We start from the raw sequence: 20,682 nt of genomic DNA, 5'->3' as shown, positions 1-20,682 counted from the left end.
TTCCTCTTATTTCAGTGACAGGAGAATTGCAGGAGGATTTGGTTATACCTAGGAGAGAATGGAACATACACATACATACAAATAAGAATAACACATGGTTTATAGATAATTGTTTTCCTTCCTGAAGATTGCTCTATACTTCTCAGAAATAATAATATTTTGACTTAGTTTTAATTTGTTTCATTAGTTATGTTACAATTGCAAAACTTACATTAATGCTATCACTTTCAGTTTAATCTAAAGGGGAACATAAACTGAAAATCTTCATTCAGTATACGAAATGTGTAGAAATTAAGTAACGGTTCAGCTTTCCGAGTCTACATAAATTGTGTGCTACTTTATGTTCATTATTTAGCAAACTTTACTGTGTTTGAACCCTAAATTAAATGAAAGAAATAATCAAATACACTGTTAATTATCACTGCATTTACATCAGTTATATTGGAATAAAAATTATCAATTTAGAACCCCTTTCTTGTATTTCAAGTCTCTTTAGAGACGCTAGTTCTCAAACATTCCTGGGTAAAATTACCTGGGGTTCTTGGTAAAACAGATTGCTGGGCTCCATCCCCAGAGTTCTGATTCAGTAAGCTTGCGGGGGGGGGGGGCCTGAAGGTGCATTTCTAACCACTTCCCAGGTGATGCTGAGGTTGCTAGTCCAGGGACCTGACTTTGAGGACCACCAATAAAATATCACCTTATTAAAGCAGTGGGATCTTAACTAATAGACAGATACATTTGAGTCATCTCATTTCTACATATTTTCAGCAACACCTTAGCTTGAAAAATGTAAAATCTATTCAATAAAATGTAATTTAATGTGCTCTATTATTTTTTTTCCACATTGTAAGCATGGTGTACATCTGTTAGTTCAACAATCCAATAAGGAAGTAACAGGGACTTTCAGAGTCAAAAACTGACCCTAAGTCCTCTTATGAAGAAGGAATGTAGGCAAAACCAAGCCATCAATAAACAGTTACTTTGGTGTTTTATCGTTCTTACAGTCTATTGGACAAAGGGAAACATTACAAATTTAAAGCTCATGTTTGCCATCTGCTGACATATTTGCAAATTACAAGTGGTCTGCATCAACCAATAGCTGGTTGATGTATACTGTGTTCGGATTTGTTTGGTTTTTGCTTCTTCATTTCCAAAACCCATCATGCAAATTTTAAACATGTATTTTCCCTAGAAGCACTGTACTTCACAATTTGTTGAACTACTAAAAGAAACTAAACACATTCATTTTAAGCAACTAGTTTGTATTGAAGCTATTTTAATTCTGCCGACTGACAAATGAAACTGCAAATTTGTATCTCAGTGTACATACTTCATATCTACAGTGAATTTTATCAATAAAATACTTTAAGAAGATACGATATTGAAGTCTTTCATTATTTTAAATTGAATCAAATGTTTATGTATATTGATTGCTTATAATGGCAGTACATTGAAGAGGAGCTGAAATTAATCCTGTTAATAACTCCAAAACGAAGCAAAAAAATCATTCCCAGAGACAGAACTAAAGCATTCTCCACTTTTATTCATGCTTTTATGCAAATTTTCCTAAGTCCAGGGCTCTACCTCACTATTCATTCAAAAAGGTCGTATGTTCCTGCTCTCAAGTTCAGCTTTACAGAATTAATCAGGCTGAATCAAGCATATTGTAACTGAAGTGTCAATCACGGACTCAAAAAAGGATATATTACTGAGTATTTAATTAATATAGGCCAGTCACTGTGCTTAGTATTGTATGATCATTGTTTCATTTAATCGTCACAACTTCTTCATATCATCATATCTCTACACTACAGACTAGGAGGTTGAAGTTTAAAAAGACTAGGCAAGATGTCCAAGGTGACAGAGCCGAGACTGACACCCAGATGACCTGATTCTAGCACCTGGCTCCTACTAGCCACGCCATATTGCCCGAATTATTTTCCGCAAGACTATCAGCAGTCACACTTTGGCCAAAACCAGTACTTCTTTGACATCTTCCCAAGCCTGTTAAAATGGTAGTATTTTCCAGTTTGGTCTGATTCCAACTTTAACATTTTTTAGACAAAGGCTAAATAAAATAAGCCACCCATTTTCCTGACTCTTACAATTTCTTCCTTTATCAGCTTTGGTCATGTGACCAGCGTGAGCCTTGAAATAAGTCTAGCCTGGTTTAGATTCTTTGACTGATTAATAGCTATGTATCCTTGGGAAAGTCAGTCATTCTCTCACTCAAGAAATATGTGTTAGGCACTAGGCTTGTAGCTGTTAACAATACTGATAGGATTTCCACCATCATGGGTGTGATATTTTTTGATCTTCCCTAGAATCTAGTTTCCACATCTGTAAATATATATGATAATTATAATAAGTGCATAAAGATTCTGGTCGGTGATTTGTATAAAGCACTTACCACAGTGCCTGGTAGGTTTGTAATAAAGCTTAGCTATGATGATCTTAGTTGTTGTTGTGATATTGATGAAATCATCATTCATTCTACCAATTTGATAAAAATCAACCCATAAGGGCGATGAACTCTTCCTGTCAGTACTATTATTACTCTTTGTCCAGGGTGGGCATTTTTAGGGACTTTCAATGCACATTTAGTATATGATAGAAGTAGCCCCTGGTCCTCTCTTAGGCAAAAGACAAAATACTTGAGATGAGAACAATTTCATGCATTGGATTGCCATTGTGTAAGTTCCTGAGTCTAGGCAAGAGGTCATATGTATTTCCCTCTTTCTCTCAGAAACCTGCACAGCTGCCAGGAAAGGAAGACCACTCTAGCCTGTTGAAAGATGAGACACATGGAGCCACATCTGATTGCAGATACAGGAGTGAGTCCAGCTGAGCCCAGCCCAAATTTGTACCGACAGAATTATGAGCTAAATTAATGGTTGTTATTTAAAGCCACTAAATTTGGGGATGGTTTGTTACACAGCAAAAGCCAACTGATGCAATGGTGTTTTTACCTGGAATGCCTTTTACATGAAACTCTTTTACGTAAACCTTTTCACACAAACTTCCTAATTCCGTTTTTTTAATTAAAATCTATTCCAATAATATCAGCTTTCTTAAAAAAGAAAGAAATTTGCCTAATGTCACACATCTAGTAAGTGGTAGAGTCAGGATTCAGACTCAAACAATGTGACTTTAGCAAGCCGGCTCTTCACCTTGTACTATATTAAACCACCTAAAAATAGCGGATTTCTGTTAACAACCAAAATCTCCAACAATAGTGATCCTTTTGTTGATTTTCTGACTTTTTTTAGCATAAAATAGTTTACACTCATTACAATAACACATGAAAATTTGCACAACTAAAAAAATACCATAAACCCACCCTCAAGAGATAACTAATACTCACATATGGCATTTATACATCTAGATTCTCTTCTAATCATAAAAGTGTACATATTTCCTATAAAAATCGGAGCATACGGCACAAATTACTTTGTAATTTATTTCAGCAAACCACCAATTATTGCATGGTTACATTGCTCCAGTGATACTCTGATTGTGAGGAATAGAAACACAGTAACAGAACACAGTGTATGTGCATGCATGTTGGCAAGAGAGAGGACAAGGGTCCAAAAAAAAAAGAGAGTTGTGGGAACACTTTTCTCTCTTCCTTGGGGGTCAGTGGACATGGGGTCAAAGTCATTTCTAACCTTCTCTCTTCTCCTTGTAGAAAGGGGATTTTCTTAGTACCTACTTGCCTTTGGCTTGACAAGGACTTTTCACGAGACAGAGGCCACCACTGCCTGACTTTGTGGCACTTTGACCAAATTTTTAGAGAAAAAGACAATGGTGCAGTCCAGTTATAGGTCCTGATCAAATGAGCTTTGTGTATGTGTGTGGGATGGGAGACAGGTGGGAAGGATCTCACTGTACTTCTATTTTCTTCTTCCCTGGGTGGTGGGAGGAACAGGTTAATTTGGTACAGTAATTGCACAATGGTGAACACTTACAAGGAGGCTGAATCACCTTGTCACTCTTTCAAATCACACAGAGTGTGGAGAGAGGCTAACAATCAAGCCAGAACTTAGGAAACTAAAAGGTAGAAAATACTTTGCAAATCAAACAAGCAAATCTCTAAATTGCTTATGAACACAAAAAGGATGACAAAACCACTCCATATTTAAAATTTGTGGAAAATCATAACTGGGGTACCTGAATTCAGGTGAAGTTTTGTTTTGACTGATTTGTCCTCATGTCCAGCTTGTTTTACTAAATTGCTTTCTGACAAATTGTTTTTATTGAAATCATTTGCAGACAATCTCGATGCATCTTGACTGCAAGGAGAGGTTTTGATTGTTTTATTGCACAGATCTGTTGCAGGACTGTGCAATAACATCAAGGTAAGGCTGTTACATTTCCCGTGTATGGAATTTAATATGTTTATCATTGGACTTTGGGAGCAGTTTCATCCCATTATCCTCTCATGCTGAATTTGAAGTCAATTAATGAATACTAAAGAAAATGCTTTTTATTTATTTTATTTCAACCTCCTATCATCTCTGTAGTAGGCAGGGCAAGTATTATTTTACAAGTGGGAAAACAGGTTGAGAGAGGTTACAGGCTTTTTGCAGGTACCAAGTGAAGGCAGGAGTGTTTGTACTCACGCCACCACGTGCTATACGTTTCTCTTGTCACTTACGCAGTGCAGTCCATGTTATATGTTTATCTTTAGATCCTATTTCCTCACATAGACCGTGAGCTCTTTATTACCTGTTATTTCATTCATTCATTCAAGATGCATTGGGTTTTTTTTTTTTTTTTGGAGCCATTTGGAGGTTGCACTGCTGAATGAGGCAGATATCGTGGTCCCTGCCTTACTGAGCTTGAAGTCTAGTCTAGGAACCCACAAACAAATAGGCAAGTAACATAAAATTAACATAAAAACAAGCTCTTGATGGTGGTAATTTACAAAGATGGACAACTACCTAACCCTTATGGGGGCAGAGGGGCAGCGCGGTAGTAAACTCTGCCCAGGAAGATAATGTAAAATCTGAGCTAAAATTTGACCCATAAGTAGAATTTTCTCATATAAGAGAAGCTACCGTATTCCCAAGTAGAAGGAACAGCAAAAGACTGAAGAGGAAGAGCGCGAGCTGAAAGTGGATCAATGAGCATGCGTCGTGGCTAGCGGATTCTTAAAGTGGGGAGTGCCCTCAGTGAAGCTGCTGGGGGAGGATCCTAAAATGGCCTTGTAATTTAAGAGCCATTTTGTATTAGAGTTTGAATTGTCCTGAGTAAAATGGGACGCCTATGTGAATCTTAAAACTGCGCAAGTCTTGGTCATATTTGTGTTTCAGAAGATCTGACTGCTCCTCCGCGTCCTCATGACCTGGCTTCCAGCGGCAATTTCTGCAGTTTTGGAAGTGAGGAAGGAGAGAAGTGTCCGAAGAGAGCGATGTTTCGGCTTTGGGCCCCACAGGCTTTGGGGCTGATTTGGTGTTTAGGGGTACAAGAGAGGTCCCGAGGATGACAGCTAGACTGCCATTTGTAAAGCGGTGGTACGATTTCCTGAATTAGTCATTACGGAATGAGAAGAGGAGCAGTACCAGAGAGACAGGAGGGGTTCGTTTTCAGACTTGAGGCATCCGGGCTGCTTTTCAGGATTGGATTCCCTGCAGAAAATATATTCCATAAATATTTTTTAACTTCTTATTGTGTTATCCAAGCTTGTAAAGTCTAGGAAACCACATTACTACTGGAAGTGATCAAAGTGTGATCCTCTATTAAATCTACAGACTAAATCCTATCAGGACATTTACGAAAATACAGGCTTGCCCGCTCTTAAGAGACAGGTGGTGGTTGGCTTTCGAGCATGCTCAGTACGTGACCAAAGGCTCCGAGCTCCTGAAGTCGGCCAAGTGCGAAAAAAAGCGGTTGCCCGCTGCTGGTCAGAACTGGGTAGTGCAGCTCAAGGAGAGAAATTTCCTAGGGGCGTGGTAGCTGGTGAATGACGTAGAAACCGGGCGTCCGGAGAGATAGGTGGTTATGAGTGCGTCAGTGGCGCGCGCCGTGGGAAACCTGACAAGCCGCATGGCTGCCGGTTGTTCACAGGCTCCGCGGCCGAATGCGGCCTCTGAGGGGCCGGTGGTGGGCCCCGCCGGCGTCCTGCCTTGCCTAGAGCTGCCGACCTACGCTGCCGCGTGTGCGCTTTTGAATAGCCGCTACTCCTGCCTGGTGGCGGGGCCGCACCGAAGGCACATCGCATTGTCGCCGCGCTACCTTAACAGGAAACGCACCGGTATCCGAGAACAGCTCGACGCGGAGCTCCTGCGCTATTCCGAGAGGTATCAGCCTCTTAGCCTTTTGTTTTGCCGAGCGGACAACGCCAGAAGTAGCCTGCCGTCCATTCTTTTGGTCATGGGAGGGGACAGCGAGTGGACCCGCTGATGGCGCAGCAGAAAGGGGGCGATAGGGAAAAGTCGCACTGGCCACCGCGAGCTTAGCCCCGAGGCGTTATGGAGGCGCGATGCTCCCCGAAAGGCCACTACTTCCCTGGTCAAGATCTGTATAGGGACCCTTTCGTAGGCAAGAAAGAAAACTTAAAGGTGGCATGAATTGTGTCGGCGGACGGAGTGCGGAAGCTTGCTCCCGAACCGGGGTGTAGGGGTGGGAATAGACCAGGGGTCTGGAGACTCAGTAGGACCAGTTTCTCATTAGATGATGAAAGTTTGGAATGCAGTACTTCAGTAGATTCTCTCTCATTCTGTAGAAAATTGCGCACGAAGCCTTAGTACAATCGTTTATTTGTAAACCATAAAGGGCAGTTTTTGTTGTTTGTTTGGGCCCTGGTACTTTCCCTGGGTTCTCTTTTCTTGGATCTAATCAGGAATGAGAGAAATACAGTTAGTTTTCTTTTTAAGAGCAGTTTGTTTAGTCTAACTGGCCTGCCTATTGCTCTTGAGGGTGAAGAAAACCTGGTGCGTTTAAACGAAGATATTCAAAAGTAGCTTAAACTCTCAGAATTACAAGGGTGGAGGAGCAGGGGCCGATGCGCCTTAATACTCCTCCAGATTACTTTAGCTCAAAGGTAAGGCTTCCAGAACTAGGGTGAGTGGAGTCCCTAGGGATTTGTTATTTCCCTTAAGAAATTTCATGACCCCCCCCCCCCCCCCCGACAATTGCAGAAATTTCCTGTCAGTTTTTTTGGGCAAAGTATCCAAAGCTTTGACCGCTTTCTCAAGTGATTCTAAACCCTAGACAGGTTAAGAATTAAGCAAATCGAGTATACAGCTTCCTCCAAGCACCAACACACAGTTGTTATTTTGTATACCAGGGATTTGGGATATAAAAACAAAGTAAAAACAAGATCCCTGTTTCGAGGAACGTTAAGCTCTAGTAGAGATAAATCAGTGTAAGCTAAATAAATCCAATGAAGTGTTAAAATTTGACAAATCTAAAGTAAGTTATAGTATGAGAAGCAGTGTTGAATGGAATCCTAGGCCTTTTGAGAACAACTTGAGAGGAGGAGGGTTCTTTGAGATGGTGGCATTTCAGGCAAAAAGAGTGGCATAAACAAGTGGATGGTAGATGTGAAATAGAATGCTTTGACCAGAGAAGTGGAAGTACTGTGTAACTGGAGGAAGGTTTATGTCAAGGGAAAGATGTTGGGTGCAGGTGGAGAGGAGGGCAGTGGGTCAAAGATGGGGTAGGGGACAACTGAGAGAGGATAGCCATTTTGCTCTTCCCTTGCTACCTGTGCCAGTTTTTTGTTTGTGTGTTTTTGGCTTAAGCAGGGTTAGCATTTCATCCTCTCACTACCCTCCAACTTTGAAACTGGCATACTCTTAAGAGAGTAGTATATGTCCCTGATCTCTGAGACATAATCAGATTTGCAGTTTAAGAACCAGCACTTGGTAGCATTAGATAATGGTTTAAGGAGGGTGAGACAGTAGACACAGAGACCAGTTAAGAGAAATTTTCCAAGAGAAAGTAATTGGAAAATTGGAAGTAATTTTCCAAGAGAAAAGTGACTAGAGAGGATAGATTTGAAAGATTTAAGGATACACAAGGTGGTCATAAAATCTGAAAACGTAGGCAACTGTTTGCTTTATTTTACTACTTTCTTTAACCAATTAAAACCTCCACTTGACAGCTAAGGGAAAGTTGCCCGAAGTGGCTCCAATAGGAACCCGTTACACCAGAGAGATGAGGAACTGATTGAATGATAATTTCTATAACTGAATTGGACACTGTGGCCGTGTGGAGCAGGTTGCATTCTGAACAGCTCTGGATTCCCCAACCCCTATTACTTGTGAGGTGTGCTAAAGACTCTCGTTTATTCAGTGCAAATCAGGCACCACACATTGAACTATGCATTACTAATGAGGGACAAAACATTGAACGTAAAGAATTGTAATATTAATCAAACCATTTATCATGTATAGTTGTTCATGTTTCCAGACTTTGGGGCCGTCCTGTAGAATCAGGAGGACTGGCTTCTCTTTATTTAAGAAATGAGGAGAAGAGAGGTATTGAGAATGGCTCTCATTAGTCTAAGTTGTCTCAGCATATCCCCTATTTGACAGACTGTGCACTTTTTTTCCCCCAGTGACAGAATTTTTTAAAAGAGATCCCATTTCGGGCCAGCCCTGTGGCCCAGTGGTTAAATTTGCACATTCTGCTTCGGCGGGCCGGGGTTTCACCGATTCGGATCTTGGGTGCAGACCTAGCACCACTCATCAAGCCATGCTGAGGCAGTGTCCCACATAGTAGAACTAGAAAGGCCTGCAACTAGATCATACAACTATGTACTGGGGGACTTTGGGGAGAAGGGGAAAAAAAGATTGGCAACAGATGTTAGCTCAGGGCCAATCTTTAAAAAAAAAAAAAACAATCATTCTAAAAAAACAGAGATCCCTTTTTTTAAAATTTTTTTAATTGCAGTAACATTCAGTTATAACAAATATATAGCTTTCAGATGTACATCGTAATATATTTTGAATTCTGTGTAGATTACATCATGTTCACCATCCAAAAACTGGTTATAGTCCATCCCCTCACATGTGAGCCTAATCACCCCTTTTGCCCTCCCCCGCCTTCCCCTGTGGTAACCACCAATCCAGTCTTCATTGCTATGTGTGTATTTGTCCTTGTTTTTATCTTTTACTGATGAGTGAGATCACAAAGTATTTGACTTAGAGATCCCATTTTGATTTTGGAAAATCTGCTTAGAGAAAGTAAGTAGTTTTCTAAAATCACATTATAACTTCTAAGATGTACCTTTGAGAGGCCATTAGGGAAAAAAAAACTTATCCCTCTTGTATATGACAGCTCTTGAGTTGAAAGTGGCAAATATGTTCCCTCCCAGTAGTTCCAGAGAAGTCTTAAGTGTGCAATCTAAGCATCTCTTAAACTTGCTTTAATTGTTCTCTGAAGATCTCAAGTGAGGCTACCACCCTGCTCTGAAACCTACTTAGGATGGTTTCAGAAAAACACAAGTGAAAGAGGAAAAGATATGTAGCGTTGAGGTGTCTGTCTTTGTATATCTGATGACTTTTAGTAAGTTTCATACTTTGAGTTGCTTTCCCAAAGTTTTGATGGATTTACACCAATCCTTTTGCACTTAGGCTCTATGGTCTCATTCCCTGGTCAGTAGTTCTGAACTTCTGAACCCCCAGAACCCAATACCTCCCTCTTATGAGAAATATTTAGCAGTACTACCTTTACTATCATGAAAACACTCTTTACTGTGCTGAAATGAAACTTAATATAAGCTACCTACACAATTGCAAAATAAGAAATCTGTATAGTGCTCTAATACCATACAGTAAAATATTTCAATATGATGATGCTCAAGTATGACTACCTGGGAAGACTGAAGTAGTTAGATGCCTCCCGTACCTATACCTAGAACCATTGCAAGTGTCAGTCCCCAGTGTGGATTGATGCAAGGGTTTTGAGTTGACAACAGATAACACACACAGTATCTCCATTGGTGAAATGCTTTTCTGAAATAATGAGTAATTCTTGGTAAAGTTCTACACAGAACAATCTACCCTTGCATTTAGGTATTAGCTACATTCCTGGAAATTTGTAAAACTGCAAAGATGACATTATATTGATTTTTTTTTAAGTTAGATTCTATGCCCAGCTTTTTATAAATAGGTTTGTCCCCTCATTCAAAAGTCAGGTAAGACCAGGGATATTTGTTCATTGTATAGGACTGTCCTGTACATGACAGAATGTCTCCCATCCTTGGCCTTTGCCAGTGATTGTGATAACCATGATTAGTACCACAGATTCCAAAGTTCCTCGTAGGGGACAACAAATTTCCCCCCACTTGAGATTCTAATTGTTGATTAGGAGAAACAAATTCTTCATTTTATTTTTCTATCTAATATGGTAATTACCTTTTTTCCCCTTCCTTCTTGTTCACTAACTCTGTGTTTTCTGTGCCCCTAGTATTTTCTTAGTGATGGTATAGTTACTGCTTAGGAAAGCCACAAGCAGAAATTAACAAAGTAAAAGAGTACTTTCTGGACTAAGTCTCTGAATTTCTGGTTTTCCTAATTTGGTACTTATTAAAGTTCCTTTCCAGTGGCTCCTAGCTGTTTTACTTAACAACTCTTAGGAGTAAATTCTTTCTCTTATTCTTTGTGAATCATTCTAGAAATTTAATTGAGTTCAACAAAAATGTTTTCTGCTCCCCAGGCCCTTAGAGTTGTGTGTGGAATCCACGCATATATACCAATAGATTCAATAAAATGAGGTTAAGAACAGTGATCACAGTGTGCATGAAGTGCTGTAGGAGTAGAGGAGGAGTGATTTCAGCCTTTCCTGGGGGAGTTAGGGAAGTTTCCTGGAACAAGTAGGGGGTGTGGTAGTGAAGCCACCTGGTCTGCCTCCTTAGTAGTTGTAATTCCTTAAGAGGTTGGAAATGACATTTTGAAATAGTTGTTGCCCGCTAATTTTGACTGTGAAACATGTAAACTAATCTAAAGCGTTAGAGTCAGTGCTCAATAACTGGTATAGTTGTATTTCTTAACATTTTCATTGACTAGCAACAGTTGTAGCTTGAGGATTTTTCTCCACTAAGTCATTGGCTTTAATATTCACGGGCTTCAGCTTCTCTTGCTGTATACCATCTAGTACAGAAACTCGGTAATGGTGGCTAATACCAAAATTGCCTTGATTCACTCATACAGAAATACACAGACATTTTTCTTGCCAACTCCTATTTTTTCTCTCATTCTAGCATGACTAGAATTCAAATGAGTAGCAAATAGGGAAGAAGGTCAACTTATTGCTCCTGCATAATAGGACATTTTGTCTCTGGGTACCTATCCTGAATAATCATTTTTAGTTTAGCCAATATTGGAACTCTTTGGTGAAATTGTACTACTGAAGTTGTTACAGGCTAATCATATGCTGTTGTGTTTTTTCTTTGGGTTTTTTGTTGTTGTTGTTGTTGTTGTTTTACAGCCTTTTAGGTGTCCCCATTGCATATGATAACATCAAAGTGGTGGGTGAACTGGGAGATATTTATGATGATCAAGGCCACATTCATCTTAACATTGAAGCAGATTTTGTTATTTTCTGCCCTGAACCGGGGCAAAAGCTTATGGTATGTATGTCTTTTTTTCTAGCTTTCTTTGTGTAGTTATATAATTGTGTAATTCAGAAAATTTTAAGAGACTGTATACCTTGGGACTCAAATAGATTGCTATTGTGGGTAATTAAAAATTATTATTGTTATTATTTTTGCTGAGGAAGATTCGCCCTGAGCTAACATCCGTCACCAGTCTTCCTCCCTTTGCCTGAAGAAGATTCACCCTGAGCTAACATCTGTGCCAGTCTGCCTCTATTTTGTGTGTGGGTCGCCACCACAACTTGGCCACTGATGAGTGGTGTAGGTCCACACCTGGGAACCAAACCTGGGCCACTGAAGCGTAGTGTGCTGAACTTAACTGCTAGGCAGCCAGGCCACCCCCTAAAAATAATTTTAAAAGAGAAATTATTTTCCATCAGTTTAACCTAGATAAGTTTTTAAACTGCATCCTCCTCTCCATGCATGTACAGAGTATGTGTCCCATCTAATTTTTCTTTTCTTAGTATAGCACCAGAATCATCTTATGGGGTAAAAGATCAATTTTTGTAATTTCTCAATTATACACAAATAAAGGTTTTTTTTTATAAAGGATTCAAACAGTATAGCAGTATATAAAACAGGAGTTGCAAATTCAAATGGTTGTGGGACCAGGCAGATAAAGAAAATGAATGAAGCTTGGGCATCAGGGAACCCATATTATACCATGGGAATGAGGGCCCTGCGGGGAAGGTCTTTCAGTTGAAAAGAAGCTAGAAATACAGAAGCTGATGTGAAGGCCACTGAAATGTATCCCTTTATCTTCTTCACTTCCTCCTCTCTTCTGCCAGAAGTTCTATGTGTATATATGTTTATATGTGCATATATATTTATATATTTATATTATGTGTGTATATATAGTTTTTCTTTAACTAAAAAAGAAAAATTTTTATAGGAATTGCTTAATCTAAAAGATAAGAACTGTTAACTAACCGTTGATACTGTTAATAAATCTGTAGGTTAGATTTCACTATAACAAAATCTACAAGACTTTGAAAAATTTTTTTAATTTTTCAGTGTCACTTAAACAGGTAGAAATAGTATCCTTGGCCTGTCAAACTGGGATCCTACAACCAGCCTCCATAATCTTAAGGTTGGCAGTAGATTTGTACTTAAAAATTCCCATATTTAACTGTCATCTGCTTTGGATAAATTATCATAAATGTAAACATGTACATGGAAATAACATTCAAATTTTACAGAAAGTATGAAAGGAAAAGTAAAATTATCCCTTTTACTCTATCCCCTACAACAAAATGCAGTCCTCAAATATATTTGACCCTTTAGTTTATTCCAATTTTTATTTATTTTTAGTAATAGGGCATGATTTACATGCATTGAAGTGTGTAAGATATAATTTATGTACAGTAAAATGCACAGATCATAGTCTGCGGTTCAGTGACTTTTGACAAGTACATGTTACCATTCTGTCTCCTTAGAAATGAGCCTCATGCCCTTGCCTGGTCACTTCTCTCTATCCGAGGTGCAACCACTGTTCTGATTTCCTTTATCATAAATTAGGTTTGCTTGTTCTGTACTTGTATATTAATGGAATTTTTCATTATACACTGTTGTAAAATTTGGCCTCTTTTGTTCAGCATGTTTTTTGTTTTTGGTGAGGAAGATTGGCCCCTGAGCTAACATTCATTTATTGCCAATCTTCCTCTTTTTTTTTTCTCCTCAAACCCCCAGTACCTAGTTGTATATCCTAGTTGTAGGTCATTCTGGTTCTTCTATGTGGGATGCTGCCACAGCATGACCTTACGTGCAGTGTCTAGGTCCATGCCCAAGATCCAAGCCGGTGAACCTCAGGCTGCCGCAGTCTTTTAATGTTACTGATAGGCATATAGTAGTTTCTCATTATGGTTTTAATTTGCATTTCCCTCATGAACTCTTTTTCATGTGTTTCAATAATAAGGGCCTGTTAAAGTACTTTGCTCATTTTTAGTTGGCTTTTTGTATTGTTATTATTGAGGTGTAGTACTTTTTGTAGTCTTAATACAAATCCTTTTCAGATAAATGTACTGTGAATATTTCCTCTCAGTCTATGACGTGTCTCTTAACTTTTAATGTTATCATTTGATAAACAAGCTTTTAATTTTGATGAGATCCAATTTATTGTACACTTTTATGGTTATTGCTTTCTGGATCCTATCTAAGAAACTTGCTTCCCTCTAGGTTGTGAAGATATTCTTCTTTAAGCTTCTAGAGTTTTTGTAGTTTTTGCTTTTCCATTTAGGTCTGTGATAAATCTTTAATTTTTTGTGTGTAGTGTGAGGTAGGCCCTGGAGAACCATTTTTTTGTCCATATAGCTATTCAGTTGTTCTGGACCCATATGTTGAAAAGACTTTTCTTTCCAGAGAATATTTTTTTAATTGATAAGACTTTATTTTTTACAGCAGTGTTAGCTTTATAGCAAAATCAAGTGGAAAGTAGTGTTCTCATATACCTTTCCTCACTTTCCCCCAACATACACACAAACACACTGTTCTCTTGTTACTGACATCATCTTGCGTTAGTGTGGTACATTTGTTACAATTATTGAGCCAATATCAATACATTGTTACTAAATAAAGTCTGTAGTTTATATTAGAGTGGACTCTTTGTGTTGTACCTTCTGTGGGTTTTGACAAATGTATAATGACGTGTATCCACTGTTACATTCTCCTATAGAATAATTGGTCACTGCCCTAAAAATCCTCTGTGTGCCGCCTATTCATCCCTCCTTCCCCTTAAAACCCCAGCAACCACTGATCTTTGTACTCTCCCCATAGTTTTGTGTTTTCCAGAAGGTCATATAAAACGATGTTTTAGTATAACATGGTAAGTTTTAATTGAGGTAAACTTTTTTCCATATCAAATTATACTGTTATTTTTAAGTTTTCTCTTTGAAGATTGGTTTGAAGCTCCTAAAGTGTGATCCACTTTTTATTCGTTGCATCTCTTCCTTATGTTATTCTCTTTTTTCCTTCTTCTTCCCAGGGTACAGTTAATAAAGTGTCTTCCAGCCACATTGGCTGTTTAGTACATGGGTGTTTCAACGCCTCCATCCCTAAACCTGAGCAGATGCCATCTGAGCAGTGGCAGACTCTGGAGATTAATGTGGGTGATGAACTAGAATTTGAAGTATTTCGTTTAGACTCAGATGCTGCTGGAGTATTCTGCATTCGGGGAAAACTGAATATCAGTAGGTCAGTTCCTAATCACTTTATTATCATTTTCATACTTAATCAGTTCTATTTAATTCTGAATTTAGAGAACATAAGCCCCTCTTTTTAAAAATTAATTTTTTTATTAGAATATTTATGCTTTCAAACCATAAAGTCAGTGTAAATAGGAATCTTAAGTGCTATGACAATGTATTAAATATTCTAAAGCTCTGTGTCTAACTAACCAGTGTGTGTTTTAATAACTCAATTTTGCCGACTATTTTCTAGTTTGTTAAGTTTTTAAAGAATTGATCCCTGAGCTTGAAACTACTAAAAGCTTAATCATATTGTATAACTATTAGTCTGCTTTTATTTTTATGCAGTTGAAACAAAAATAATTTGATTATTATCAGTTTGCCAGGTAGATAATTTCTATATTTTTCTGTATTGAAATTCTTATAAGAATTACTCTGATCTTGAGCTTGGTTCCACAGGAGCCAGGTTTAATGGGGAGAAGGAAAAAAACTTGGAATACTGCTGGTGTTAACATTTTTTTCTAGATTCTGCCTTGATAAGTAACAAGAGTATGGGTTAATGTTCTAGAGCAGATAATAGAACTTTCTGTGATGATAGAAATGTGCTGTATTTGTGCAATACAGTAGCCTCACCATTCAGCACTTCAAATGTGACTAGCGCAATTTGAGGAACAGAATTTTTAAAGTTATCTCATTGAAATTCTTTAAATTTAAATAGTTATACGTGGCTAGGACTGTGCAGTTCTAGAGAGAGGGTTACTTCATTGATCTTTGTTTTTATTTTCGTGATATAAAATAATTCACAATTGTGAAGTAATACTGGTCAGCGTAGGCTAAGAATAGCAATGAACTATTATTTGAAACAAGGATTGAGAGTAGGTGGGAAACTCCATTACTTTAATCGATACCAGAAGTATATTTTCTCTCTATCAAGTGTCAGTGATATGGCTAATAAGCCTGGATACTGTGATCTTTAATGTTGAGTACCCAAATTTTTCTTAAACCAAAATTTAGAAGCCATGTTTTGATAAAATTTTCATGTCATTTTTATGTGTAAAAACAGTTTGGGAGAAGTACTTTGGAAACAAAAGTTTTAACATTTCCAAGACATTTCGGTGGAGTGAGGGATAATAGGATAGAGTATTTGAAGTTTATGCCATAGTTATGTATCTTGTACTACTGCCATTATTTAGAAAAATCTTAGCATGTTGACATATTTTTCGTCTCATTTTATTCTTTTATTTTTGCTTATTGCTCTGTAAAATTTTTAAACTGTTAATCTATAGTTTACAAACCAAGTGCTCTGCAGTTTCTGAAGAAGTAACAGAAACGGGCATGGAAGAAGCTGTTGAAAAACCTCCAAAGAAGAAAAAGAAAAAGAAGAAAGACCCAGAGCCATATGAGGTGGAAGGTGGTACCACAGAGTTAGCAGATTTTGCAGATGGCACCGTGAAAGACAAGACAGACCTGCAGATTAATAATGTGAATGGCCTCTGGGAAGAAGAGCCGAAGAAGAAGAAAAAGAAGAAAAAGCACCAGGAAGTTCAGGACCAGGACCCTGTTTTCCAAGGCAGTGACTCCAGTGGTTACCAGAGTGACCATAAAAAGAAAAAGAAGAAAAGAAAGCACAGTGAGGAGATTGAACTTAGCCCACTTTTGGAACACTCACCTAAAAAGAGAAGGAAGAAGTAATTTTCTTTAGTGTGTTTTTAAATGATTGATTTATATACAATAGATGAATAAGTGTTTGAATGATGTGAAATGCTTGTGTATTTCCATAGTTTGCAAAGCAGGAAACATTTGCTTAGGAATTGAGTTTTTGATGCTAAAATTACAAAACTGATAATTAGGGAAATACCAATATTGTTAAAGTGCCATTTTATTGTACACAGAATAAAAAGGTAAGAGCTGCTCTCACTCTCAACTCTTGCATTCTTGCAGTTTTTACATTCTAAAAAAATTATTTCTACAATGTCAGGACCAACAAAAGGACTTTATAATACAGTATTGTTCATATCATTAAAGAATGAGTTTGAGCTTGAGTTTTTGGTTTGTTGTGTTTTTTATAATAGATTTTATCTTTAGTCATGATAGTACATGCCGTTTTACTTCACTTTTTTAAAAATTCAAAGCATTTACCAGTTTTAGATTTTCCTTTATCATGGCTACCGTCGTATTGCTGTCGTTTGACTTAGAATGTTTTGCCAAAGAGCTTCTGAAGTCTCCAGAGCTCTTGAGAACCCTGCCACTGCTCTGTGGTAAGAAGCAGTATTCAGTATTCTTTCTTCCAGGTGCATATGTGGTGGTGTTTTCTTATTTCTTTAAGTCTAAGAGGTTGATGGAGAGGGCTGCTCTCTTGTACTTGTTCATTTGTGCCTCAGCCATTCTGCTTTTCTTGTGTGTTGGAGAAAGAGTCGATGAGGACAGGATAATGTGATTACTTTTCAATAATTGGATTAGGCCACTAGAAGTTGTTCTGAAGAGAAAACAGCTGTTCACTGCTTTCAGTGAGAAAATGTGGACTGTGTCTTAACTAATTGAAAAACACTGAGTAATTAAATGACAAACTGGTTTGAGCTGATAATCACATGTCCTATTCATTCATTTCACATGTATTTGACCATCTACTATGTCTAACACATTTTACAAAGGTCCAGGGATGTAATGGCAAACAAGTTAGATGTATTTCCTTTGCTCATGGAATGTCATAGGAGAAACAGATACACACAGTATAAGGAAGAAAATCAGTAATTGTGGTAAGTGCTACCAAAAAAAGGAGATTGCCTACTCACTGTTAGTTGTATTAGCATCTGTAAATGGATGAATGGTTGAATTGAACTCCCCATGTCAGCCATTTTTGTTGCCATATATGTAGTATCAGACATAGACACATTGTTTAATTTTTTATCATGTATAAATTCTGCTAGTGGTATATGTTGATTGAAATCTTTTTATTTTATTGCAGTAACATTGGATTATAACATTATATAGCTTTCAGATGTACATCGTAATATATTTCGAATTCTGTGTAGATTACATCAGGTTCACCACCCAAAAACTAATTATAGTCCATCCCCTCACATGTGAGCCTAATCACCCCTTTTGCCTTCCTCCCTCCCCCTTCCCCTGTGGTAAGCACCAGTCCAATCTCTGTTGCTATGTATTTGTGTGTTGTTGTTTTTCTACTTGTGAGTGAGATCATATGGTGTTTGACTTTCTCCCTCTGACTTGCTTCACTTAGCATAATACCCTCAAGGTCCATCCATGTTGTCACAAATGACTGGATTTCATCGTTTCTTATGGCTGAGGAGTAGTCCATTGTGTATGTATACCACGTGTTCTTTATCCATTCATCCCTTGATGGGCACCTAGGTTACTTTCGAGTTTTGGCTGTTGTGAATAATGCTGCAGTGAACATAGGGGTACATGTATCATTATGTATTTGTGTGTTGCAAGTTCTTTGGATAAATACCCGGCAGTGGGATAGCTACATTATATGGTAGATCTATTCTTAATTTTCTGAAGATACTTCATATAGCTTTCCATAGTGGCAGCACCAGTTTGCACTCCCACCAGCAATGTACCCGGGTTCCCTTCTCTCCACATCGTCTCCAACACTTGTTCTTTCCTGTCCTGTATAACCATTCTGACTGGAGTGAGGTGGTACCTCATTGTAGTTTTGATTTGCATTTCCCTGATAGCTAATGATGTTGAGCATCTTTCCATATGCCTGTTGACCACTGCATATCTTCTTTGGAGAAATCTCTGTTCAGATCTTTTGCCCTTCTTCTAATTGGGTTGTTGGTTTTTTATGTTGTTGAGATGATGAGTTCTTTGTATATTTTGGATATTAACCCTTTATCTCATATATGGTTGGCAAAAATCTTCTCCCAATTGTTAGGTTGTCTTTTTGTTTTGTTGATGGTTTCCTTTGCTGTATAGAAGCTTTTTAGTTTGATATAGTCCCATTTGTTCATTTTTTCTTTTGTCCCTTGCCCAGTCAGACATGGTACTTAAAAATATGCTGCTCAGACCGATGTCAAAAAGCATACTGCCTATGTTTTCTTCTATAAGTTTCATGGTTTCAGGTCTTACACTCAAGTCTTTAATCCATTCTGAGTTCATTTTTGTGCATGGTGTAAGGTAATGGTCTACTTTCATTCTTTTGCATGTGGCTGTCCAGTTTTCCCAACACCATTTATTGAAGAGACTATCGTTTCTCTATTGTATACTCTTGGCTTCCTTGTTGAATATTATCTGTCTGTAAATGTGTGGGTTTATTTCTGGGCTCTTGATTCTGTTTCATTGATCTGTGTGTCTGTTTTTGAGCCAGTACCATGCTGTTTTGGTTACTATGGCTTTGTAATAGTTTTTGAAATCAGGGAGTGTGATACCTACAGCTTTCTTCTTTTTACTCAGGAATCCTTTGGCTATTTGGGGTCTTTTGTTGTTCCATATAAATTTTAGGATTCTTTGTTCTATTTCTGTGAACAATGTTGTTGGAACTTTGATAGGGATTGCATTGAATATATAGATTGCTTTAGGAACTATGAGCGTTTTAACGATGTTAATTCTTCCAATCCAAGAGCACGGAATATCTTTCCATTTCTTTGTGTCTTCTTCGATTTCTTTCAACAACGTTTTATAGTTTTTCGTGTGCAGATCTTTCACCTCTTTGGTTAAGTTTATTCCTAGGTATTTTATTCTTTTTGTTGCAGTTGCAAGTGGGATTGTATTCTTGATTTCTCTTTCTGCTACTTCATTGTTAGTGTATGGACATGCAGCAGATTTTTGTATTCTGCAACTTGACTCCATTTATTATTTCTAAAAGTTTTTTTATTGGATTCTTTAGGTTTTTCTACATATAAAATCATGTTGTCTGTAAAGAGTGACAGTTTCACTACTTCCTTTCCAATTTGGATCCCTTTTATTTCTTTTTCTTGCTGATTGCTCTGGATAGGACTTCCAGCACTGTGTTAAATAAGAGTGATGACAGTGAGCATCCTTGTCTGGTTCCTGTTCTTAGAGGGATAGCTTTCAGTTTTTCTCCATTGAGAATGATATTTGCTATGGGTTTGTCATATATGGCCTTTATTATGTTGAGGTGTTTTCCTTATATACCCATTTTATTTAGATTTTTTTTTATCATAAATGGGTGCTGTATCTTGTCAAATGCTTTCTCTACATCTATTGAGATGATCATGTGATTTTTATTCTTCATTTTGTTAATATGGTGTATCACATAGATTTGCAGATGTTGAACCATCCCTGCATTCCTGGAATGAAACCTACTTGATCATGATGTATGATCTTTTTAATCTATTGTTGTATTCGATTTGCTAGTATTTTGTTGAGGATTTTTGCATCGATGGTCCTCAGTGATATTGGCCAGTAATTTTCATTTTTTGTGTTGTCCTTGTCTGGTTTTGGTATCAGAATAATGTTGACTTCGTAGAATGAGTTAGGAAGCCTCCCCTCCTCTTCAATTTTTTGGAAGTGTTTGAGAAAGATAGGTATTAAGTCTTCTTTGAATGTTTGGTAGAATTCACCGTGGAAGCCAACTGGTCTTGAACTTTTATGTTTTGGGAGGTTTTTGATTGCTGTTTCGATCTCCTTACTGGTGATTGGTGTATTCAAATTCTCTGCTACCTCTTCGTCCAGTTTTGGAAGGTTGTTGATTCTAAGAATTTATCCATTTCTTCTAGATTATCCAATTTGTTGGCATATAGCTTTTCATAGCATTCTTTTATTATGTTTTGTATTTCTGAGGTGTCCATTGTAATTTCTCCTGTTTCATTTCTGATTTTATTTATTTCAGCCTTCTCTCTTTTTTCCTTGGTGAGTCTGGCTAAGGGTTTGTCAATTTTGTTTATCTTTTCAAAGAACCAGCTCTTG

At 37.8% G+C, this 20,682-nt stretch overlaps 1 protein-coding gene across 1 annotated transcript; it reads left to right on the top strand.

Annotated features, from left to right (window-relative positions):
* The first annotated feature begins 6,021 nt into the window (after positions 1-6,021).
* POLR1F (RNA polymerase I subunit F) lies at positions 6,022-16,829 on the top strand. Its single transcript, XM_046670671.1, has 4 exons — positions 6,022-6,302; positions 11,440-11,581; positions 14,586-14,794; positions 16,074-16,829. The coding sequence occupies exons 1-4, from the start codon at positions 6,049-6,051 to the stop codon at positions 16,477-16,479; spliced, it is 1,011 nt and encodes a 336-aa protein (XP_046526627.1). The 5' UTR covers positions 6,022-6,048; the 3' UTR covers positions 16,480-16,829.
* The last annotated feature ends 3,853 nt before the right edge of the window (positions 16,830-20,682 follow it).

This window comes from Equus quagga, chromosome 8, assembly GCF_021613505.1.
Source record: "Equus quagga isolate Etosha38 chromosome 8, UCLA_HA_Equagga_1.0, whole genome shotgun sequence".
NCBI classification, from domain to species: Eukaryota; Metazoa; Chordata; class Mammalia; order Perissodactyla; family Equidae; genus Equus; species Equus quagga.
This window is presented reverse-complemented; position numbering and strand designations above follow the sequence as displayed.

Coding starts and splice junctions, on each gene's coding strand:
- POLR1F (XM_046670671.1), top strand. CDS start 6,049: ATGGCTGCCGGTTGTTCACAGGCTCCGCGGCCGAATGCGGCCTCTGAG. Junction 6,303..11,439: donor CTCCTGCGCTATTCCGAGAG/GTATCAGCCTCT, acceptor GTTGTTTTACAG/CCTTTTAGGTGTCCCCATTG. Junction 11,582..14,585: donor AACCGGGGCAAAAGCTTATG/GTATGTATGTCT, acceptor TCTTCTTCCCAG/GGTACAGTTAATAAAGTGTC.